This window comes from Lynx canadensis, chromosome B3, assembly GCF_007474595.2.
Source record: "Lynx canadensis isolate LIC74 chromosome B3, mLynCan4.pri.v2, whole genome shotgun sequence".
In the NCBI taxonomy this organism is placed as follows: Eukaryota; Metazoa; Chordata; class Mammalia; order Carnivora; family Felidae; genus Lynx; species Lynx canadensis.
Genome location: NC_044308.2, coordinates 85,450,895 through 85,475,333, shown reverse-complemented (window position 1 = coordinate 85,475,333; position 24,439 = coordinate 85,450,895). Strand labels below are relative to the sequence as shown.

At 36.1% G+C, this 24,439-nt stretch overlaps 1 protein-coding gene across 8 annotated transcripts; it reads left to right on the top strand.

The window, feature by feature from the left end:
* Nucleotides 1-184: 184 nt before the first annotated feature.
* Nucleotides 185-22,857, top strand: LOC115516381 (MAP3K12 binding inhibitory protein 1). Of its 8 annotated transcripts, none has more exons than XM_030318964.2 (9): nucleotides 185-379; nucleotides 4,158-4,277; nucleotides 6,046-6,270; nucleotides 6,359-6,455; nucleotides 9,226-9,291; nucleotides 9,519-9,671; nucleotides 13,282-13,379; nucleotides 20,003-20,041; nucleotides 21,299-22,857. In XM_030318964.2, exons 1-9 carry the CDS (start codon nucleotides 251-253, stop codon nucleotides 21,404-21,406), a joined length of 1,035 nt encoding a protein of 344 aa, XP_030174824.1. In that variant the 5' UTR covers nucleotides 185-250; the 3' UTR covers nucleotides 21,407-22,857. The 8 variants fall into 8 exon arrangements, with proteins under 8 accessions (XP_030174824.1, XP_030174826.1, XP_030174825.1 ...); XM_030318966.1 differs by having other exon boundaries at nucleotides 205-334; XM_030318965.1 differs by having other exon boundaries at nucleotides 205-379; nucleotides 21,302-22,857.
* The last annotated feature ends 1,582 nt before the right edge of the window (nucleotides 22,858-24,439 follow it).

Sequence of the window (24,439 nt, the reverse complement as noted above, 5' to 3'; positions counted from 1 at the left end):
CAATCACCAACCCAGATACCTTCTGCAACCTCGTTCAGGTCTACAATTCCCCGCTCCCAGTCCTCGGTGTGACGCTATAGCTGCACCTGATTGGTGCACGGGCTTGTCAGTCACAACGAGAGAGTGGGTCCTCGAAAGCCGAGTCTAAATGAGACGCTGTGTTTTTACGTCATCTCCCAGAGACGAAAGCGGGAGGGGGTGGGTTTGTGAGCACAACTCGGTGGTGGCGGGGGTAGCCTGTGAAGGTGTCATGGCTGCTGTCGCTGAGCTTAGTCGCTCCAGCAGTGGTGACAGGAGTTTGGAACGGAGCTGCAGCCCTAATCTCTCCCAAGAGGTGCTCTGCGAAATCTTTCGCTCTCTGCATAGCCTGGTGGGACAAGTGAGTGGTGGTCTGTGGGAGTAGGGGTATGGGAACTATCCGGCCCCTCCCCCCTTTTTTCCTCTAGCGGAGGCGGGGGGCCGAGGACCCCGGCCGGGATCCGGCCTGAGTAACTGAGGCCGGAGGAGGAGCCCGAGCCCAGCAGCCTACGGTCGGAGCGAGGATGGCCGTACGGACTTAGTTCAGGATGGGTTGCAGACTAGATTTCCTTGCAACTCTTCTCCCCAAGAGTGAGAGAGGAGAGTGTAAGTGGAAAACCCGGCTTAGAGAACATGTTTGGAGAGAATGAATGTGTAAAAAGCTGTGTAGGTTGGGAAGGCGCCTGGCGCGTAGGACTCTCTTTCCTTCAGTCCATTCATTATTGAAATTGATAGGCTAGTGCGGCCTGAGAGTTTTGGAAAAGAGCTCTCAGCCTTTTTTGAGTGATTTGCTGTAATGAGTCACTTGGTTTTCTTTCTTTTTTTCCTTCTGGTCGTTGTGTGCATCTCTTACCCTTTCATACAAGGAGGAAAATAAAAGGAATTAATCTAAATACTTCTTGCATAAAGTTGGATGAGTTAGCCACGGTTGACAACAGTTTGCATCGGGAACTGTTGTTTAATCGTCATTTAATTATTAACTAATTTAACTGGCTAATAAATAACCTCTGCAGATAAATCATAATAAATTGGGCTTAAATAAAAGTACTCCCTACACTCTATTACAATTAAGTGACTATTTCGTTTCATGAAGTAAAATGCAAAGCATATTTTAAATGAGAAACAACTTGAAAATACGTTTGTTTGCTTTTAAAAAAGAAATCTTTTCTCATATTTTAGATGGAATATTTTCTAGCTCTAAATGTTTGTTGTGGGGTTGGTACTAGTGCGGGTAGCAGACTTTTGTGTCGAAGATAATGTTATTTTCCTTTATAAAAATGGATCATTTGTCTGATTGGTAAAACATTATTTTAAAAAGCCGTGGGTAGATAGAGAATTCATTTTTTTAAGTTATTTCAGTATTTAAAAGAAATTCTAACATGTCACGACTTGCAAAAAGTACTACTCCAAGTTGAACATTAGTTTGGTGTAATGGAACAGTTATTAATAGAATCTGACAAAAGTTATAACTTTTGAACTCAATTGTTTGCCACGGACTTACTAAAAAAATTTTAAAGTCTGGGGGACATAAATATTTTAGTCTTATCACCGAAGACCTGTACTGGTTTAACAGTTTAAGAATGTTTTATGACATTGGAATTGTAAGGTTTATTTATATTTAAATGTCAGGATGAAAAAAGTTTTTGCTCATCTATAATTTACATAAGGTTTTTTTTTTAGTGATGAGATATTTTTTAAAGTAGAAATAATTTAAACATTTCTTTTGAAATATTTTGCATACTGAATTTTTACAACTCATTTAAAAAATTTAAACATTCAGATATTCTGAAGGTACAAATAGAGATGTGATTAAAGTTTACTTATGTCATTTGTCAAAAATGTTAAGAGTAAATATTTAGCAAGTTTACATGACACAGTGAAGGGACCATCTATACAAGTGTCAAAAATTAAATCCTCGTCTCATCAATTAAATGCTAACCATTTTTTACAATGCTAACCATTTTGATATTACTCTTTATATTTTGAGATGTATTCTTTAAAGATAAGCATGAAAGCCACAATACTTATCAAATTGCTCCTGGAGGAAATCACTATTTACTTTTGCAACAAGTTTGCAGGCTGTATTTTTAATTATAAGTTTCAAAAAAAATGTCAATATGCCTAATTTCATTCTGCATAGTATCATTATATTGTTGGCTCTCCTCAGTAAGAAACAAAATTGAATGTTAAAAAGTATTTTCTATCCCAGATTTCAGATTTACTGATTTTAACCTTCTTGCTTGCCTCTCCATGGCCCATTTTACCAAGCTGAAGCATTATTTATTGTTAGTTTGGAGTTTCATATTAATTTAAGTTTTTACTGAAAATGCATATTTGTATAGGCCATATTAATATCGAACTAATACATTTTTGAGTGAATGGTTTACAATAACAAGTTCTGTAGGGTAAAAATGCATAGAACTCGTATTACTAATAGGGAATTTGTTAAGTAAATAGTTGGATATATTGGGATAATTTTATTTATTTATTTATTTTTATTGGGATAATTTAAAGTTAATTTGTATCATGTGGTTTTCTTGAAAGACCAAATATTTTTAATTGTGCTTGGAAGGCTTACATAATCATGCTGAATTGAAAGGAGAATATGATCCCAACATTAAGATTTATTTTCTATAAGTTATTTTCTCTAGAAAATTTGATGCTTTGCTTTGGTTGAGGATTTATCTGTGTTATCCCTAAACTCTATTATAACTAGTGTTTAGGGATAACTCTCTTATGAATAACACATAAATTTATTATCAACTATAGATCTCTTACAGGACTGTAGAAGTACAGTAATAGTTTACTTCCATACGTAAGTTGTTGTCTAATGAAATTTTTACAGGCATTAAATAATATAAACTAAGATTAATGCAGTAATCTTAATGTAAAACCTTAGTTAACATAAACTAACCTTTGCCAGTGCAGTCTATACAAAACTTCTATTTCTTTATATGTATCTAATAGGGACCTTAAATGTTTCTTGTCTCATGCAAAGGGTGGGGGTGGTAAATTTTTGTCATATAGTATTCATTGAGTATAGTGCCTTTTTGGTAACTTTGGGTCTCTGGTTCTTTATTCAGTGATTCATCTTTTTGTTTTATTATAATCACAACTCATAACATCTGTATTTGAACTAATGTAACACTTGCCTTTATTTTGTACAAAATAGGACTTTTAATAAATGATTTCTGAAAAAATAATTCTACGATGCAGCATATCTTTATAGTATGCTATAAACACATGTCCCTAGAAAAGTTTATTATGGTTCACTTTTATTTACTTAAGAGCCTAAATATGGAAGCTTTCCTTCTAAAATTTTCACTAATTTTGATACTAATTTTATATTCGGGTTCTTGGTAGTTTTCTGTATATAATTTTATTCTAACAGGTCACACATAGCCAATTTATAAGAAGTTTTATATGATAAGCCCTCACACAATACTAGAAAATACTATTTAACCAAAGATTTGGCCAGTGTTGTGGAAAAGTTTTTGTTTTTCACTTCAGATTCCACAGCTAAGTAATTGTTTTTTTATTTGAAGTAAATAAACATGCTGCAGTTTATCCCTAGATTTTATAATATGTATGAATAATCTTGAGTTTTAAATTATTTTAAAAATTGGTTAAAGTTGAAAATGATAAAAATGTGATTCAGAAAACATCAGAGTAATGATGTATGCCAGTTATGTTTTTATGTACATATTTAACAAAAAGAAATGTTTATATCAGAACTTGCATAAATGTACCTGCCCCTTCTGTTTAATGCTCTGAGCTAGAAGTACTGAAAAGGGCAAGTCTTTCTTGCCTCTCATCCAAAGGTTTTAGATAATGAAGTATCAAAAAAAGCCTTATCTTTCCATCTTTCCTGGACAGTTTCACCTGTGAGATGGTCCCATTACACAGACCCAAGAATAAAATTAGAATGAGATGTCATTGTGATTTTTTTCTATAAAAATTGCACCTTTCTTGGCCTTTTAAAATGGTAACTAGGTAGAGCATTTTAATGTATCATTAAAAACCTGATAACTTTGAGCTAAATAGGCATGTTACTCTAAAGAAATATTATTTTTGTGACATCCCATATATTCAGCTTAATCGTGTAATTTTTGTGATGTCGCTGGTTTGCCCCTTTGAAGCTTAACCTCAGAGATGATGTGGTGAAAATTACAATCGATTGGAACAAGCTCCAGAGCCTCTCGGCATTCCAGCCCACTTTGCTCTTTAGTGCACTTGAACAACATGTTTTATATTTACAGGTAAATTTCTTGTTAAAAATGTTAATTCAGTATTGAGAATAGAAATTAATTGCAGTTAAATTATAAGCTAGAGTATTTGTCAGGTCCGTCTTAACACTGTATTAATAGTGTTATCAGTAAAAGGTTACTTCAGCCAGATTAGATCTAAATCTGTTCATTTCCATAGTGATCTGGACAGTCTCAGGAATATAGTCCAATAGGCCAATGTGGCTATGAAGACTGAATGAATGCAATTCTATTCAATTCTAGACTTGTGCCGAAAATTCAATACAGTAGCATCTATGGTGGGTTATAATTAAGCAATAAGACACGGCAGGTGTGTGTCATGCTATGATAATGATTCCATGCCTTGGGTGAGTTTGGAGGCTCATGGAGTGCTTTCAGTGGTTCAAGAAGTGGCATTATCCCAGCATGACACATCCTGGAGTGTCTACTGCAATTAAACAGTTTCAGCATACTTTTTAAAAAGAAAGTAATTTCTGTGACATTAATGTCTCATCTTAGTAAGTAGCCAGTCACTATTTTATCTTTTCTTTTTCTTAACAGTTTGAAATAATTCATCCCTTATATTAGAAGTCAACATTGAATTATTTATAATAGTATTGCTATATTTTATAATATTTCAGTTTAATAACTGAACTAGTTATTTGCTAGTTTCCAGCTGAACATCTCTGCAGTTATAACTGATATTAAGTTTGCAGTTTATCTCTAATCAAAGTATATAATATGAAGTGTCAAAAGGTAAGTGGAAGAACTGTTTGGATTGGTCATTTTATTGCTATTAGGATGTTATAAGGTTTCAGAAGAATAGTTGGTATATAGTAAACAACAGAAGCAAAATTATAGGTATGAAAAAATAACTGGAACATTGACCAGTACTGGTGTGTTTTGATTAATGGAGTAAACATTAATTCTCAACCCTCTGTTCAGTGACTATGGGAAATTTTAACTCTGTTTCATATTGAAATAGTTAACCCTAAGATTAAAGGACAGAAATAATGAGTTGTAGAACTCAATTGAGGCCTGATTGTTGGGGGGGTGGAGGGTGGAATTAGTGGTATAATTTACATTGTACAATAGGGTTTTTTTGTTTTGTTTTTTTTTTAATTCCCTCCAGTATAGTGAATGATAGGCATATATCTCTTTTCAGCTATGGAACTTGAGAGTTTTTATTTTCTTTTTAAAAATTTAATTTCGTGACCCAAGAAGGTACCTTGCCATGTCAGGAAAAGCCTGAGTGTTCACTCAGCATAACACCTATATATTTCATATCTATGCTGTCTCATTCACTTTGGCCAACTGCAGTTTCAAGTGGAGAATCTCCAGTGATACAGTGATAATGCAGGGCTTTGCTGAGTGAGAGCACTGGCTCTCATGTTAAGGAGGAAAAATACTAAGCCTTAGTGTTCTGAGGAGGCATTTGAATGACATGTTAATTAAGTGGCATTGGTGCCAGAGGCTGAGGCTTTGATTTGGCACAAAATAAAAGATGAGTGACAGAATGATTCCCTCAAAGAAAATTTTAAATTTCCTCAGGTTTTCTTTCTTTCTTTCTTTCAAACAGATTTATAGCAAATGATAATGGTCACAATAGCAGAGAACAGCAAACACATGTGATCAGATCTATGTATCCTGATATGCCAACTTTTTATATTTTGTTTGATATTAAATATTGCATTTACTTAGCAGAAATTTATATAAATATATTAAATGTATAATTAATTTTGATTAGTTTGAACCTCTGCAGATGGAATTGTGTTTTTCTCAGCCTTTTTTAGCAAAACTTCAGCCTCTGATTAAAGAGGAGAATACAACTGTTGTTGGAGGGACAGAAAAAACAGAAATGGGGAATAAGAATGAAGTAAATGCCAAATTTCCCATTAGTGACCTACAAGAGGAAGAAAAGCACAAAGATTGTGATTTAGGAGATGTGAAAAAGACACAGATCCATGTTGATCCAGAAGTAGTTCAAATAAAGGCTGGAAAAGCAGAAGTAAGAAGTTTTGTTTTTTTTGGGGGGGGTATTATTTTTTAAAATCTTATGCTTGAATTGTTAAAACATGCGTACTTATTGTTTGTAGATTGACAGACGAATATCTGCATTTATTGAAAGAAAGCAAGCTGAAATCAATGAAAACAACGTGAGGGAATTTTGCAATGTTATTGATTGTAATCAAGGTAACTACCTCGAAGAAGTTAATTTTCATAGGATTTTAAGCACAGTTTTTACAGTTGCTCTGATTTTTCATTTGTTTTTAAAAATGAATAACATTAAACCAGTTTATTTCACAGGTTTATTTAGAAGCTAAGGCAGCAGAATTTCTTTCTGTTTAATAATACACTACATTGCAAAAACAGGTTTCATTTTAGTTATGCAAAGATCAAATGCTACACACAAGGGCTACCACAGGTGAAGATTCTTTTAAATTTCCTTTAGAAATGAAGATGAAGTGTGGGTGGCAGTGTTGCTTAGTCTCCCAAGAAGGAACTAAGCTATATAAATTTCAAGCCTGTAAATGTACTTTTGAAATTATGATGTTAATACATAAAGTGAACTTAGTAAAGTTAATACTCCTCAAGAGGGAGCAGTTTTCTCACTACTCATGAGCTGTTTGAAATGTTTTCTGTCACGATAAAAAAATTGTCATGAAGACTGGTGTCTTATGCTTTCTTCCTTTCTCTCACAGTGCATGCAATTGCTGTTCTTTTTATCAGATTCTCCTTTTCCTTTCCACTTGGTGCTATAGTATATTTACAAATCTGCAGGTATGCTGCAGTATACAAAATATTGCAAAGCACTGGCATAGATCTTACTCAGGCATCATAGTAATAATCAGAACAAGTAGTTCTTAGAAAAAATTATGGAGAAGAGTTCCTAATTGGAATGAACATTTTTCTTGTTGCCTCTACCATCTCTTAGCTAATTATTATGAATACAGAATTGTGAGATGAACCTAGAATTGACACTTACATTGGTATACTGATTCTCTTAATAATGAAATAATACTGGCTCAAGTGGGTCCTGAATTCAGCCTTTTCTGCTATTAACATTATACATGCATATCTCTAGACTTAGTAAATTTTCCTGTTAGCTTTTCAGAACAGGTGCAATAGTGGCAAAATCTCAGGTATTGCAATCCATCCAACTGCAAGCAACCCATGAGAAAGGGTTTGTTGAGGGAACAAGCACATGTGTCACTAATGTTATTCCTCTGTTCTCCCTGCTAACTCTATTATTATAAACCACCAGGGGATAGAAATTGACAAGAATTGAAATGCTCAGCAGGATTCCTTGGCCCATTCAATCCCTTGCTGGCTCAAAACAGTGCTAGCAAGAATTGCTGTGGAGAGTGGCTAGCACTCATACATTCACTATCTTCACACCATGCTGAATTTCTCACTGATGGGTCAGTTAATCTATATACATGGAATATAACTCTGGAATGGATGATAGCTTCTTTTTTTAACCCTTAGCCCCATGAAATGTTAGAAAAAGAATGGAGAAGTGATGGCCCTTTGAACGTATATTGAGGTATCTCAAAAAAAAAAAAAAAAAAGGAAAGAAAAAGAAAATGATTCTGTTTACTATCTATATAAAAGATAAATTTAGAATATTCACATAATTTAATTTGTCAGCAGAACTGTTACGGAAACTCAGACTTAAAAAATATGAATGTATTATAATGTGTTCATGTATTCCTTTGATACCTGTCAATCTGACTGAAACAAAAAATATTTTTTTTTTGAAAATCAGTTTCCATAGGGAAAAAAAGAATTTTCCCTCAGTATCTCTTTTACCATCTATTTTTTATTATAAAATAAGGGGAAATTTTCAGGAAATTTACTGCGGTGCATGGCTTAATGTCATTTTAAGTGTAATTTCATAATATTTGACACATTTATGTTTCACATTTATTCATGTTAGGTTAACATTATTCCAGTTTTCCCCTGGGTTTGTAATTCATTTTTGATACCTAATTTGAGAAAAAAAAAAAAAAAAGCTATGCCTTTCAGCTTAGAAAAACATTGGAACAAATTTTTACAACTTATTTTTCCTAAAATTGTACCTTTAGACAGGAACAGTCTGGAAAGAGATAGATAGCTTTTGGGATTCTGAAATTAAAATGTGTTAAATGTATAATTAATCCTTTTTATTAGATGATTGCTAATTTGACCAATAAGTAATATCAAAATGCTGTATTTTTTTAAAAGGCATTTCGGTAAAAATAATGAGTTCTATTTATTTCTGTGATGAAATAAAGGGAATAAAGTCTCTTTGGCTTAAAATTAAAATGCTTTCTATAATATATAAAGTATTTTCTCCAAAGGTCCAGATGGTTTGGGTGGATATTGGTATTTGTTAAAAAATTATATTAAATTATGCCACTGAATGCTGAGGACTTTTCTTTCTGTAAATGTAAAAATTAGGTACGATTAAAGCTTATAAATTTTAGAGGGTAAAGGTCACTAAATTTTATCCTGAATAAGATGGTAATTTAATTACTGTTATTTGAAATGATAATTCTTTTATTAGTAGCATGTTAATATGAATTATTGGAAGTTTATCAAAATCTCATATACTTGAAGTTAAGAATACATTTAAACTTTTTTTTTTCAATATATGAAATTTATTGTCAACTTGGTTTCCATACAACACCCAGTGCTCATCCCAAAAGGTGCCCTCCTCAATACCCATCACCCACCCTCTCCTCCCTCCCACCCCCCATCAACCCTCAGTTTGTTCTCAGTTTTTAAGAGTCTCTTATGCTTTGGCTGTCTCCCACTCTAACCTCTTTTTTTTTTTTCCTTCCCCTCCCCCATGGGTTTCTGTTAAGTTTCTCAGTATCCACATAAGAGTGAAAACATATGGTATCTGTCTTTCTCTGTATGGCTTATTTCACTTAGCAAGGAATATATTTAAACTTATACTCATCTGAATTCTCCTTAGAAAACAGTTGTGCAAGAACTGATGCCATTTTTACTCCTTACCCGGGATTTAAAAGTCATGTAAAAGGTAAGTATCCACTACATATCTTCATCACTGACAGAAGTTTATTCTCAATTATAAACAAAATGGAATAGAATCACCTTCCTATCTAAATTTTGTTTATTTTAAAACACAAAAAAAGTCTTGCCTTCATACTTGGGTTGGTTAGATGGTCTTTATAAAGTACTGTTAGGGAAATAGAATTTCTGACTTTGGAGCGTATTAAATTTACATTTCAAAGTTTCTTAATTTAGTTTCTAGAGTTGTGAATACATATGGACCACAGACTAGACCTGAAGGAATTCAAGGGTCAGGTCATAAACCTAACAGCATGCTCCGAGATTGTGGTAATCAGGCTGTAGAAGAACGACTACAAAATATTGAGGCTCACTTGCGATTGCAGACGGGTAAGCAGAGTGCTGGGCAGTGCCCTAACAAGGTACCTTTGCAAGTAGTTAAACTACACAATTTATTGAGTCACAGAATTTTCATTGAGCACTTGCCACGTACAAAACGTGCTTCTGGTTGGTATGAAAATGAACAAAGCATAGTCTCTACTCTCAAGGAATCTACAGTTCATGTGTTCAGGTTCTCCCTCCTCTTGCACTTCTCACCAATTTGAGACTGTTAGTAGAAAGGGAACAGATTCCAAATAGATCCTGACACTCTCAGTTTATTAAAGTCATGGCTGAAAATTAATGTAGTCTTTTTCCTGCCACCAGTGTCATAACTTAACCACGACTATCACCCACTGTGCTAGGTACCAAGTATTGATAAATGTGATCCTAGTCCCCAAAGATCTTTCAGTGAGGAGAAACATATAACTAAGTAAATACCATAGGGGAGATGAACTAACATTTGTTGAATAATACTAAGTGCCAGTCACTCAAAGTATTATACATGTCAACTCACCTAATATTTAACAGTACCTTTGTGAGGTGTTGGTGCTGTTATTGTCAGATGAAGAAACTGAGTTCAGAGAGCTCAAGCAACAGGCCCAAGGTAGTGATGACAACTCGAAATCAAACCTCAGTCTTAACTGGCTGTAAAGCCAGTCTCCCTTCTCATTTAGTCACCAGATAACTGTTGATTCTGTCTTCTAAATATCTATCAAACCTACCCACTTCTGTCTACTTCCACAGCTGCTTCTCTAGTTGAAGTCACTGTTCTCTGCCTCAGACTGATGGCAGGATATTTGCTGGTTGCTTTGCCACTAGTCTTCTTTCTCTTCTTCCTCAAGACCAAATCTGTACCAGTGGCCAAACTGCTTTTTCTGAAGCTCAAATCTGATCTTGCTGCTCCCCAGTTAAAAATTCTTTAATGGTTTCCTGTTGCCCTTACATGCATACCAAACTTAGTACTTATATATTCATTCCACAAATAGGTATTAAGTTCCTACTGTAAGCCAGGTACTGTTCTAGGCACTGAGAATACATGTAAACAAAAATTCTAGTAATAAATTATATGCTACACAAGAAGAGCTACAGAGAAAAGCAGGTTGACCAAGAGAAGAGAAAGGAGCTTAGGATGGGAGGGGATTATAATTTTAAATAGCACGATGTACTCCTACAGTTCCAACCCCCTCTGGGCTTCCTAGCTCCTACTCATTTTGCTGTCCTTAGGGCCTTTACCAAGGCTTTTTCTTATGCCCATGCTTTCCCCTCCTGATCCCAGACTGTTATGGATTGCCCTTTCATGTAGTCTCTGTAGCACGTGGTACTCCCTGCCCTCCTTTACAGCAGTTAGCACAGTTGTGTTTGTTTAATATCTATGTCCCTTGCTAGATAGTAAGGTCTGTGAGAGCAAACTGTCTGCCATGTTCATTACTTTGTGCTTAGCGCAGTGTCTGGCAAAAAACGGGTATTCAAGAGGTTTTTAAATGAACGATTGCTCATTTCCCTTTTCAGATGTATGCAAAGTACAGTGGGCACAAAGTTAGTGTTCAGAACTCTCAGGAGAAATCAAGAGATGGTATCCCTGGTGAAGTGTTATTTGCATCCTTGAAGGATTAGTAGGAATTTGTCAGCAGGCAGGAGCAAATTATTCCAAAAAGAGGGAACACCGTGTGCAAAAAGTACTGAGGCACAAAAATATGGTTAGGGAATTTCTGAGTCCAGTCTAGCTGGAGTATTTGCCGGATAGAAATAGAAGACAGAAGATGAGAAGGAGTAAATCTTTGAGGGTAATAAGAGATTAGCATTAAATGTTAACCCCTCCCCCAGAAGTAAATTCATTTAAAAAAACAACTAGATAAAAGGATTGATTGGCTTATTAAGTCTAATAGTATCAAGTAGTTATATGAAAAGTATCTGTTGAGTGCCTACTATGTGCCAAGTACTATTTTAGACACAAGGGGGACTGAAATGATATAGCTGCGGTCCTTAGCTTCAAGAACTTCACAGTCTGGGAGAAAGAATAATGCTGAAGTGGAATGTTACAGGGGCTATGAAGGAAGGACATGGTGGGGCACAAGGAGCCTCCATATGAAGAGATTCAGGCAGTGCTTCACTGATTCAGTGAAGTTTGAACTGACTCTTGAAAGATACAGAGGTGAGGCAGAGGACATTCTAGGTAAAGGGGGCAGCAAGAGCAAAGTCAGTTGAATAAGTTATTCATTTTGCTGTACTCAAGAGCAAGAACAACCAAGATCCTAAGATAAAAAAATTCTGTAAAAAAAAAACCCACTTCTAGAGTTTTCATACTTAACATCAACAAAAGTTGATACTTTTGATAGAAAATTTGCCTGTATGCTTTAATTGCATAATTATCTAATTATATATTCGTTCAGTCTGTAAATACTGAGCACCTGTTTGTGAACTGATGATTCCTAGGTTTGTGCAGTGCACAAGCTGCACAGCCATACCAATGAACACAACAAGATTTTGCCCTCCTGGAGCTCACATAAAAGTGGAGAAACAGGCAATAAAACAAAATATATGGACTGTAGTAGTAATATATGGAGGTGGTAGTAATGGTTTGGAATAAAATAAGGGAAAGAATAGGGAGTGTGTCTGTGGGGAGGTTTAGCGCTGGTATTTTTTAAAGGGTGGTCAGAGAAGTCCTTCCTGATAAGGTAACTTTTGAGCCCAGACCTAAAGTTGGTGAAAGAAAGCTTTGTGTAGGGAACCACAGGTGCTAAAGCTGTGAGAGTATTTGGCCTACTCAAATAACAGAAAAAAAGGAACCAAATGGCTAGAATGATAAAGGTGTGGGGAGAATGTCCAAATTGTTTAGGACCTTATATACTACTGTAGAGGCTCTGGTTTTTAGTCTGAGTGAGATGCAAAGGTATTGGAAGGTTTTGAGCAGAGAAATGACACTATCTGACTTATGTTTTAAAAAGATCATTGCTGTGTTGAGAACAGACTGGGAGCAAGGCAGAAACAAGTCCAGTTTGGAGGTTGTGGTAATCCAGACAGAGATGGTGGGGGTCTAGACAAAATGGTCACATTGATGTACTGAGAAATAAAAGGATTTGGGATATAATCATAACATTGAAATTTGAGTAACTTTAACTTATCTTCCCCCTCCACAGAAAGTTTGTTAGGAATTATGATGAAGCTCCTAAACATTCTTTTAGGTTAAAGGGGAAAATGTGGCATGTAGGGAGAAATATAACTTGAAAGTGATAAAGACATTGCAATCACCAAATTGAACTGTCTGTGGTCCCCATGCATTTTTCTCCTCACAAGTAACTATCAAAATCTATCAGAAGTACAAATTGTCCGATACAGGAACTATTCAGTAGCATGTAATAAATTTAACATATAACAAATCTTCTAGAAATATAGGAAGCATAAATGGGGCTTGGGGAGAGGTGTAATATAATATATCCCACAGTGTATAACATAAAAATATGAGCTAAGGATTTCATTTTATTTTACTCTTGTTCGTTATCTTCTGAGGCTTAAATATTTCCCATTCCTCTGCACAAGTTTCTCTGCATAGTATTTTAAGAATAAATATTGTAAGAAGAATTATTCAATAGAATCTCAGAATTTTTTTAAATGTATTTAGGTGGTCCAGTGCCAAGAGACATTTATCAGAGAATTAAAAAACTTGAGGATAAAATCCTTGAATTGGAAGGCATCTCTCCTGAATATTTTCATTCTGTAGTAAGTATAAGTATCTTTAAAAAAATAAATATTTTATTTTATGATGCTTCATCATATAACAAACAATTCACTCATTTATCTGCTATATGTGAAACACTGGTGGGTTTTTTTTTTTTTTTTTTTAATGTTGAGAGAGAGAAAGAGAGCACGTGCGAGCGCGTGAGAGGGGAGGGGCAGAGAGCAGGGGTGACACCACATCCAAAGCAGGCTCCACATTGTCAGCACAGAGCCCGACGCAGAGCTCGAGCTCATGAACCGTGATCATGACCTGAGCTGAAGTCTGACACTTAACCAGCTGGGCCACCCAGGTTTCCCATATGAAACACTGTTTTAGTAATTCAAAGATAGAGGTGCCTGGGTGTCTCAGTCAGTTAAGTGTCCGACTTCGGCTCAGGTCATGATCTCACAGTTTGTGACTTTGAGCCCCACATCGGGCTCTGTGCTGACAGCTCGGAGCCTGGAGCCTGCTTCAGATTCTGTGTCTCCTTCTCTCTCTGCCCCTCCCCAACTTGTGCTCTGTCTCTCTATGTCTCTCAAAAAATAAATAAACGTAAAAATAATAATAATAATTCAAAGATAAACATAGTCATATGTAGGGAATTACCTACTTTTTAAAAAATTATGATTCTGAATTTTGTATTTAGACTCATAATTTTTTTTAAAGGGGTAGTTTTATTAAACATTACCCAAATTCTCAAACTTCAGCCATTTTCATATCAATATAGCAGCCTAGGTAGTTGTCAATCCTGTCACTTACGAAAATGCTATCTTATAGAACAAAGGCTTCCTCTGGGACCCTGCTCTGTCAGTTATCCTTTCTGTCTGTTTAATCCCTCACTGTCCAGACTCCTTCCCTCAGCTCATACATGTTTACATTTCTCCTCCATACTAAACAAACAAACACCTCAATCTGCCACCCTTTTTCTTTAGCTTAACCACCAAACTTTTTGAAAGACTAGTCAATGCTTGTCTAATTCCTCAACTCTGGCACTTATTTATTCATTCATTCATTTTTACTCTTTTTTCCAAGGACTTTAAGAAACGGTGTTGTACTGATAAGTCTCTTTTTGTCACATCAGCATGTTTCACACAAGTGACCCTGAGTTCACTGTGTTATTTTACTCAGTCTTCTGGGGTGATTATACATACACCTGCCTTTTCTGAGGTTTTATTTTGTTTTTGTTTTTTTCTTTTTTTCTTTTTTAAAGCAGTGTCATATTAGAACTTTTCACCTAAAAGTGAACAAAATGTCATCTAAAAGTGAACAAAATGTTTTAATTTACTAAATTTTTAGTGAAAATTTTACTAAAACTCCTGGGTCAGAAAAACTATGTAAAATAACTCATATTGGCATGAATCATTTATAAGTCACTGGTGAAAATATATTTAAAATTATTTTAGGTAAACCAGCAATTTTTCCAAAGTGGTGAATTAGGTATTCGAGTAAGGTAAAGAAAAGAAGTATTTCCAGATGAAGAAGGCAGGTTTATATAACAAAAGTGAGCAATGAAGCTTAAAGATCAAGAATTTAGAGAAAGAGTTTTAGTGATTTATTTCCCTCAAATGTAAAATAAGGTTTATTGAAGTTCTAAAGGCTGAAGCAAGGATTAAATGAGGTAATACCAGTCAAGCACTTAGCACACTGTCTAGCACGTGGTAAAAACCTCAGTAACTCTGCATTTACTTAGTTTCAGAAACCAGCTATGAATACACTGTGTCATATGTAAAATGTGGATAAGTCCTACAATTCCTTTAGCCTTCAGTTGTCTAATTTAGAAAATTTCTTGGTTATATTACATAATTGCAAAGGTGTTTCCACTTTTAGGGTTGTTCTTTGAATGTATCTTCCTAGAAAACTTGATAAAGATTTTATGCTTTTTCCTAAAACAGTCTGCCATAAGTTTTTTTTCTCCATTCAAGTTGCCTTCATTAAGTAATTCCTAGGCAGATTATTTTTCTAGTTCAATTTCATACTTTGTTAATATAGCTCTTGTTAACAACAGAACTGATCTTAACAGAGAATATCGTAGTATTGGATGCCTCCAGAGAGACCTTGCTCCATCATTATTCTCTTTGTTTTTGATTTATAAAGCTTAACATCTACCTGTTACTGAAATTAACGAAAGAACAAGCCCTTCAAATCATAATCTTGTTTTGGGGATGTCTTATACACAAGTTAGAATGTTTAGACTGTTTTGGTTAAAGAGGTAGACTAGTCAGATTGTAGAAGACCTTAAATACCATACCCAGAAGTTTAAAGCATTTAAAGTTTAAATGCTATTGAAAGCATTTGAGCAGGGAAGAGACTTGTGCAAGTTACTCAGAAGATTTATCTAATACTCTGAGAGATAAATGAAAAGGGAGAGACCAAGAATAAGGGACATTATTATACTAGCTTAGATATGAAGTGAGATTCTGAACTAAGGACAAGAGAGTGTGAATAGAAAAGATTAATGCAAGAGGCATAGAGCAAGGGTGAGTCAATTTTCTGGTTGGAAAAATTATACTATCATTGACAGAAATAAGAAAATCTGGAGGGGGAGTTATTTTGGGAGGAAATGTGAATTTAAAGTCATATCAGGATATGCAGATAGAAACATCAGGTAAACTTTTCAAGAGTAGGACTTATACTTCAAATAATTGGGAAAGTCTGTAGAGGTGATAATTAAAACACAGAATGAGTAAAAGAACACTGGGATTGTCAGAGGCCCGAAGTCTGAAACTTGGTGACAACTTGAGGAGCAGGAAGCATTATACATGCAAACAGGATTGGCCTGTATGTGTTAGGTTGCCATACTTGTGATAAAACTAGTACTCTAAAAATATATTTCCAGATATGTTAAACAATATATATTTGATTAGAAGGATCACTTCTGGGTTAGTATTACAAATGACAAGTCCAAATTAATAGTGAGCTACAAGGAAGGACAAAACACTGAAAAGGTTTAAACATTCAGATTAACTCTATCCTTAAGGCCTATAAATAAACATGGCACAGGCCCAATGGCACAGGCACTCACCCCTCCTAAACAGAATGAATGTGCCATCTCTGGGAGCCACACTCTTCGCTTAAAGTAGGTCTGGCTCTAGGAACATCTGTGGACATGGGCAGAGTTAAAACACATACCCTGTAGAGGACATATACTCATCACTCTCACCATCCTCATGCTGGGAGTACACATATGGAAATCACGTATTTCTACGTATCTTTCAAAAGTGTATAGAAAAGAGTACATATGCTGTACAGTCTTCTAGCTTCTACAGTTAGTAAGGGAGGGGTGCCTGTGGCTTAGTCAGTTGAGTGACTGACTTCTGCTTGGGTCATGTTTTTATAGTTCGTGAGTCTGAGCCCCATGTAGGTCTCTGCACTGACAGTGAGGAGCCTGCTTTGGAATCTGTCTCCCTGTCTCTTTCTGCCCCTCTTCTGCTCATGTGCATTCTCTCTCAAAAATAAACAAACATAAAATAAACTTAGTAAGGGAAAATTGAGCCCATTATATTTCTTATGGATTGAATTTTTATAGAAACTGAATTCTGAACTCTGAGAATATTTATCTGTGTTTATTCCAGATTTACATGTAGATGAATTCTAAACACAGGGAAGACTCATAGTTGAACAGAGATTGGTTATCATGGGTAACATTGAAGCACAGCATATGAAAAGGGAAAAGCTAACGGAAAAAAGATATAAATTGCATTTGGTTCAGGAACAAAAGTAAGTTACGTAAAGTTCTCTTCAGTTATGAAACAGACATAAAACTCCAAAACAATGTATATAAAGCAGGAATTACAACAAAGATTAGTGTTTTGTTGTACCTTTTAAAGTAATAGTTCTAAAGGTCTTCATTCTTCACATTCAACGTGATAAGATTTGAATGGGATAATGTTTTAAAATTTTTAAGGGCATCCCTTCATAGACATTTAAAAGATAAAATCCTTATTAGTATTTCCAAAGAATTATTACTGATTTTAAATTTTGACCCTTGAAACTGCAAATATAACATGCTTCACAAATATATTTTTATAGCATTGTTCATTTTACAGCACTTACCACTTACATGTTTACACATCTGTTTTTTACACTATATTTTGAACCTCTGAAGGGCAGGAACTGTGTCTTGTTCATCTTTGAACACACAGACCATAGTAGGCATTGAATAAATGTGTGAATGGATAGGGTTTGGGTGCTAGTTCATTACTGGACTTTTGAAGGTGTGTTACCTTTGTTCCAAAGCACTGACTAGGTGGATCCTTAGCCTTGTCTGTAATGGTAACTCCTGGTTCTGAAGGTAAGTATAGGAAGAAGGGAGTCAACTTCATGTGCACAGGCCATGTACGTGTGAAAGTGTGTCATGGGCCTGAAGCGTGAGGTAGTAACTGGATCTGGCTAGAAAATAAAACTGCAAACAAACACATTTTGGAGGCTCTTGAAGGTCACACTAACCAGTTTGCAATTCTGGTGTCCTGGTGCACAATTAAGTTTTTGAGAAAGAGAAACTTGTTCCTATCTGGTGGCATTATGAAGTTTGAGTTAGAGATTAGAGTCCAGAAAGATAGTTTAGGAAATAGATCATTGTCCACACCAAAAAGAAATCTGCATCACGGTAGTGGGATGGGACCACAATGGAAGAAATACTTAAGACCCTACACCTAAACTAAGCCCCCCAAAACCACATTTTACTGTTTTTAAGTTACTGAATCTGATGTCCTTATTCTCCTCATTCTGATACTTCTCACTTTGGTTTTGTGATATAATAATAATCTGATTGCTCAATGACATGGAAACTGTCAATATTTTAATAGACTAAACTGTTAGGAAGACAAGGGGAAGTATATTTTAATCAGGTGTGTAAAAAGGCACCCCTTGGGAAGGTAGAAGACTGAGGAGTCATCTGACCAAAATTAAACCTTAAGCCCTTACCTGCCTATGGGCCCCATAACAGGTATCCAGCTTAGTTTGGCAAAGGAAGGAACCTGTTTATATAAACACCTTTCCCCCCATATTTAATAATTATAGTACTTTGGGGCACTTGGATAGCTTAGTTGGTTAAGTGTCCGACTTTAGCTCAGGTCTTGATCTCACAGTTCATGGGTTTGAGCCCCAAGTCGGGCTCTGTGCTGACAGCTTCAGATTCTGTGTCTCCTTCTCTCTATGCCCCTCTCCTGTTCATACTCTGTATCTCACTAAAAAATAAATAAACATTAAAAAAAAAAACAATTACAACACTTCATGATTTCCCACTTACTGTAACTACTGATAAAGAAGCATACCTCAGTATTCTTTGAAACAGCTTTTGACACAAAGGAAAATGAAAGTTTTTACCTTTTATTCTAAATCTTAGTGGTCAGAAATATTCATGAGAAATTTTTGCCACCTACATTGACAATTTCTTTGTCAAATATACCGATATACTAATTTGCCATTCAGAAGCTTATGGTTCTGTGAAACTAAGAAAATCTAGAAATTCATTTGGCCAAGGTTTAAAAGGCTCAGCAGCATGTCAGTGAGAATGTTGTCAGCTTAAGTAATAGAGATTTAAACTTAAATTGGCTTGAACAGCATGGAAATTATCTTACAAAGTAGGAAGTTCAATGGTAGTACACTCTTCAGGGTTAATTGGTTCTTGGGCTAAATCATGGTTGTCAAAGAATTGGGCTCTTTCCCCCTCAGCTCTGTTTGGTATTGGCTTTTCCCCCAGTGGCAGATTGCAAGACAGCTACTTTCAGGTGTCCTATTCAGACACAGCAGTGTCCAGAGGAACTGCCTCTTTTGAAGGCTTTCTCTTAGAAGTGAGAAAGCTTTTTCCAGAAGCTCTCTCCCGAGTCTCCAGCAAACCTTTCTTACTCATTGGCCACAACTGGGCCCATGTCCATTCTAGTCGCTGACAAAACCAGTGGGATACGATCAGCATTCCCGAGTCCTATAGAGGAGCAGTGGGTAGCTACTTGTACAGACAACCACAGTGATCATCAGAATCAACCAAGGATGTGTGTGCATGTGTGTGTTTTCACCTGGTACTCCAAATTCTGTTTTCCTCTATTGCTTCACTTGTTCAGTATCCTGAAAGGCTATAAGAAAGGAAACTAAGTAGAGAAAGTCCCCACAGCATCTCCTTCCATAATTATTCCCCCTCATTAGAAGCTGGGAATTAATGGGAATGTGTGTGTAGCCAGGGAGGAGCATGTTGCTTTGATGTTACTACTATATAGTTGTTTTTTTTTTTTTTAAGTTTATTTACTTATTTTGAGAACAGAGAGAGTGCTAGCAGAGGAGGAGTAGAAAGAGAGAGGGAGAGAGAGAATCCCAGGCAGGCTCCTTGCTGTCAGCACAGAGCCCAACTCGGGGCTTGATCTGAGCATTGAGATCATGACCTGAGCAGAAATCAAGAGTCAGATGCTTAACCGACTGAGCCACCCAGGCACCCTATTACTATATATTTTTAAGATCATCTTTTAGAGAGTATCTTCCAAGATACAAGGACGCAGATATCAGTGGCAGATAGTGCTTGATGAGTTCTGTGGGCTTTGTTTCTGCCAGGGTTCTCTGTGTTGTGTTCAGTATTCTATAAAGGAAAATTGTTTATATTTTCTAAGCATTGATTACTTACTTTCTTTTTATCTAGAGCTTTTCCGGAAAAAGAAGAAAAGTACAACCACCTCAAGTAAGTTACTGAATTCTCATTGTGGCTTCTGAAATAGGTGGATAAATTTTATGCCTCTCATCAATAAAAGTTTCTACAGTGGTTGTTTTTAGATCATACCCTGGGATTCAAGATTGAAAAAAAAAGGGGGCAGCATAAATTAATGAACTTGAATTAAATAATTTTATTTCAAGGGTAAGGAATGATTCATATGAGTCATATAAATGTGAAAGTATCTAGCTGTTAATTGTGGCATAATGTATCAATTACCAAATGCAGAAAAATAATAAATGCTAGGTAATTTAAATCCCCCCCATCTCAGGAACCCCAAGATTAAGAGCCCTATGCTCTACAGACTGAGACAGCCAGGCACCCCACCCGCCCCTCCCCCTTTTGCTGACCCTACTAATTAGCAGCATCTAAATCCAAAAAGGATGTTTGGCAGAGGTTGACTTCAGCCTACCACTGTCCACAGTCCTACTATATTAATTAGTTGAATCTTAATTAGTGAGGTTCTCATAGCTGTTAATGGTAGTAATGTAAATTTAAAGTTGGAGAAAACTTAAAAAAATTTTTTGCTTTATTTTTGAAGAATAGTTTTCTACTTATTTTTTTTTGTAAAATTTTGAATAAATTTCTGAGAGCATCCGTGTTTTCCAGGAGAGGTAGTTGCTTGCAGTTGATCCATCAAAAGAGAATTTCTAGCAGTTAAGCTAATCCTAAAGTTTAATTTTTTTACTGTGAGAATAGTCAATTAAAGGAAAAGTTTTTACAATCCTCTCAAAGTGAGAGTAGTCAGTTAAAGAAAAGTTTTTACAATCCTTTAGAAGTATCCAGGAGAGCTTCCTCATTAGGAAAGAGAAAAAAAGTATGAAATATTATAAGCCTTGTTATTTTCTGCCTATCTGATATAGCCAACATAAATAGTTCAATTTAAGAATTATTCTTATGGGGGCACCTGGGTCGTGCAGTCGGTTAAGCATCCGACTCTTGGTTTTGAGTGAGGTCATGATCTCACGGTTCAAGAATTCGAGGCCCTTGTCAGGCTTTGCTCTGATAGCACAGAGCTTGCTCCTCCTGTCTCTGCCCTCACTCATGTGTCTGCGCTCTCTTTCTCTCTCTCTCTCAAAATAATAATAATAAAAACATTTAAAAATTACTCTTATGAAGGAAAAAAAAGACATTTACTGTATTGTCAGTATTTCTAGTTCATTTAGCCCTTTATCTGCATTAAGATACTTCAGAGTCTTATTCAGCAATTTCTATTCTTGTTTACAGCAGAATTATTCACTGGCTGAACTTGATGAAAAAATTAGTGCCCTCAGACAAGCCCTGCTCAGAAAATCAAGAGAAGCAGACTCCATGGCTACCCACCACCTTCCATGAAAAACTCCTCTCATTCTTGTCATTTTACTTTTTTTATATACATGTAACTTACAGTGCAATTAATTAAGTGGATATGTGTTTATCAATTTAACTTTCCTTCTCTGAAATCAAGGTTCTTTTCATGAGAGTCTGGCCTGCAGCAGGTCATCTGCAGATATTGCAGTGAAGTTTGAAATGGTTATAAGGTGTGGAAAATAGCATTGTCGGAACGTGTCCCCTTCTGTTCTAAAGGAGGTATTTTGGAAACCGAAAAACTTAATTTCAAAGCACATCTTTTTGTGTGTGTGTACATGCCACAGAAAGGACGATTTATTTTGAATAGTGATATTTAAAAGGACTTTATATTTGTAACATCAGTGTTAACCAGTTTTTTTGTTTAAATCAGTACTTTGTACGTAATAGGCAAGAAGAATTTACCAACTGAAATGAATTTTAAATGAATGCATACTTTTTTTCCCAAATGCCAACTTTAATGTAAATAAACAGTAGACTCTACCTTTATCCCCTTACTGTGTGACCTTTAGCAAATTAATCTCTCTTTGTATCTTAATTTCTTTATCTGTAAAATGGCATTGATAATAATAAAACCTACGGTTGTCATGAATAGGTGAGATCATGCATATACAGCTTTTGAAACTGGCCCAAGGGCAGTGCTCAGTAAATGTTAGCTATTATTCCAGTATAAAACCAAGTCTGTCTTTGAAAGTGTTTAGATGTTACAAATAGTCCCTCTCTCTTGACAGCCTCACTTTTTTACAGTGTCCCAGTTATGTTAGGCAGCATATGTATTTCTATAGTTGCAAATTAATCATTGAAAAGATGCAGCTACAGTCAAGGAGCAGATGTTTAGGTCAAGAATTGTTTTGGTTGCAAGAATCAAATCTACCTAAAATAGCTTGTAAATAGGAAATTGTTGAATCAAAAAATCTGGAATTTAATTATAAGAAGTATAGCTGGACATTGTGGTACCTAGGAGGTCACCAACAGTTCATCTCTCTCTGTCTCTAGCTGCCTCTGACTGTTTCTATTTCTAGTTCTCTGTGCCCTACCTTCCTTCTTTTCTGCTCTCCCTCTTCCTCTCTTTCCCTCTGTCTCTCTTCTTCGTTCTTTTTCTCTTACCCCTAATCATCTCTGTGACTGCCTTATTCTCTGTGAACTGATTTCTCTGAAGGCCTGTTCATTACTACTTGATAGTAACTTCATTACTCCATACAGGGTGACATGTTAGCCCTGTCTCCATAGCCTTGGCATTCATGCCTTTGAGTTGACATGGTGCAAACTCGAACCCAACTCTGCAGAACCTCACAACTCCTCTTAGATCTCACTCAGTGTGATCAGGGGTCTCTATCAGTTGTGGCCAGGATGATTGGGGCAGGACCTCACAGAAATATACAGTATGCACACAACCTTGCACAACCATTTGTGGAAGCTTTGAGAATGGGGGCACCAGGTAAAAAATAGGGGCTTTGAAATCATTCCCAAGAAGTAGCTGTGGACTAGGTCGATTCTACTAACATTTTAACTACTATATTTCTTCTCTGTGGAGCAACTCATCCTTCAAGATCGTCTTGCCCAGCGTAATCCAGTATTACAGGCACAGCTGCAGATGACTGCTCCTCAGTCTCCATTACAGTCTGGTCATTGTAATGATCCTGCCAGAATGACCTCCTCTGGGTTTACTGGCACATTTACTACCATCATGCCAATAACAACAGGAAAAAAGTCAATAAAAGTAAAAATGAGGTTGACTTAGAGGTAGAGAAGAAACCTAGAAAACAGGATCACATACTGGTCACTAGTCTGCCCCGAAATAAATGTCTTGAGTCTGTTTCTTGACCCTCTTGATAGTAGAATAAGTTCCCAAATCATGCCTAACAGTCCTAGGATCTGTCCACTAGAAGGATTTCATTTTACCCTTGTCCCCTTCAGGCCTCCTCTCTCCACTTTAGTAAGTGTTGTCCGGTGCCAGCATCCTTTCTACTGGAGTTCAAGCCTCCAAAAGAGACCAGGACTAAACACCATGTTGATTTGAGTTGGCATAGGTACTTACTCAGGACTAAGGTTCTGATGATAACTACCCCAGAATTTTAGAGAGTTTTCAATCACCGTCTTTCTTGAGTACATCCTTGACTGAAAGTCAATGCTAGGAATTTCTGTGTGGGTAAGTTTGCTTCTTTAATTACCAGGCTACCTAATGACCATTTCCTCAGGATTTTTGTTAGTTTGGCTCTTCTTAGACCCATTGTTCTTAATGGTCCGGTCCTCAAGAGAATAAAGGAGGAAAAGTGGAAAAGGTTTTGCAAAACAGGAAACACTTCCACCTTAGTCTACCCCTAAAAATCCCTCCCCTCCAGTCTAAGGAAGTGATTTACTAAGGGTTGGGAGCTAGCAGGGGTGATAGTAATCAATATGTTTATCCTGAGGAAAAGGGCTGGGTTTCCAGCTACTACTGGATAGCCTTTCAATTGCTAGGCTCCTGAGCCCTGAGCTTTTCCAAATTCATGAATGGTATCTGGACGTCGTTTTCAACAATCTCATTAGAAAAGACTTACCTTTATGAAACAGATACGTAATTTCTGCTTTTCCCTATCTGCTTTTAGCCAACTGGGTATAGAAAACTTTTTGCCACTGCATTTTAATCATGTCCATAGGGAATTAATCCTACATTTTGACATTTGACAACTTTTAAATCTAAGCTTGGCCTTTAGTGACATGTGGTTTGGGTCCCAAGAAATTTTAGACAATTGTTTAGCTATTTTGCCAACTCTTACCTCCATACTACCCAGTTTTCCATGGCATAAGGAATCCTTTCTGTCACTCCTGCCTTTATCCCTCTGCCTTGATTCCACAGCTAGTTCTTCATTTTCACTCAGAGTCTGTGACTTGCAATCCCATTGCTGGCACTAATTTCTGTTTTAGGGATTTGTTGTTTTCAAGAAACAGAAAACCAACTCTAACTTACATATAGGTTGTTATAAAGAATATAATTCAGGGGTGCCTGATGGCTCAGTTGGTTAAGCACCCGACTCTTGA

Bases quoted from the DNA above. Each gene is read 5' to 3' on its own strand.
- LOC115516381 (XM_030318964.2), top strand. From the start codon at position 251: ATGGCTGCTGTCGCTGAGCTTAGTCGCTCCAGCAGTGGTGACAGGAGT. The intron at 9,292-9,518 runs GTAAGTATCCAC...TTCTTAATTTAG, and splicing joins ATTTAAAAGTCATGTAAAAG to TTTCTAGAGTTGTGAATACA. The intron at 20,042-21,298 runs GTAAGTTACTGA...TCTTGTTTACAG, and splicing joins GAAAAGTACAACCACCTCAA to CAGAATTATTCACTGGCTGA.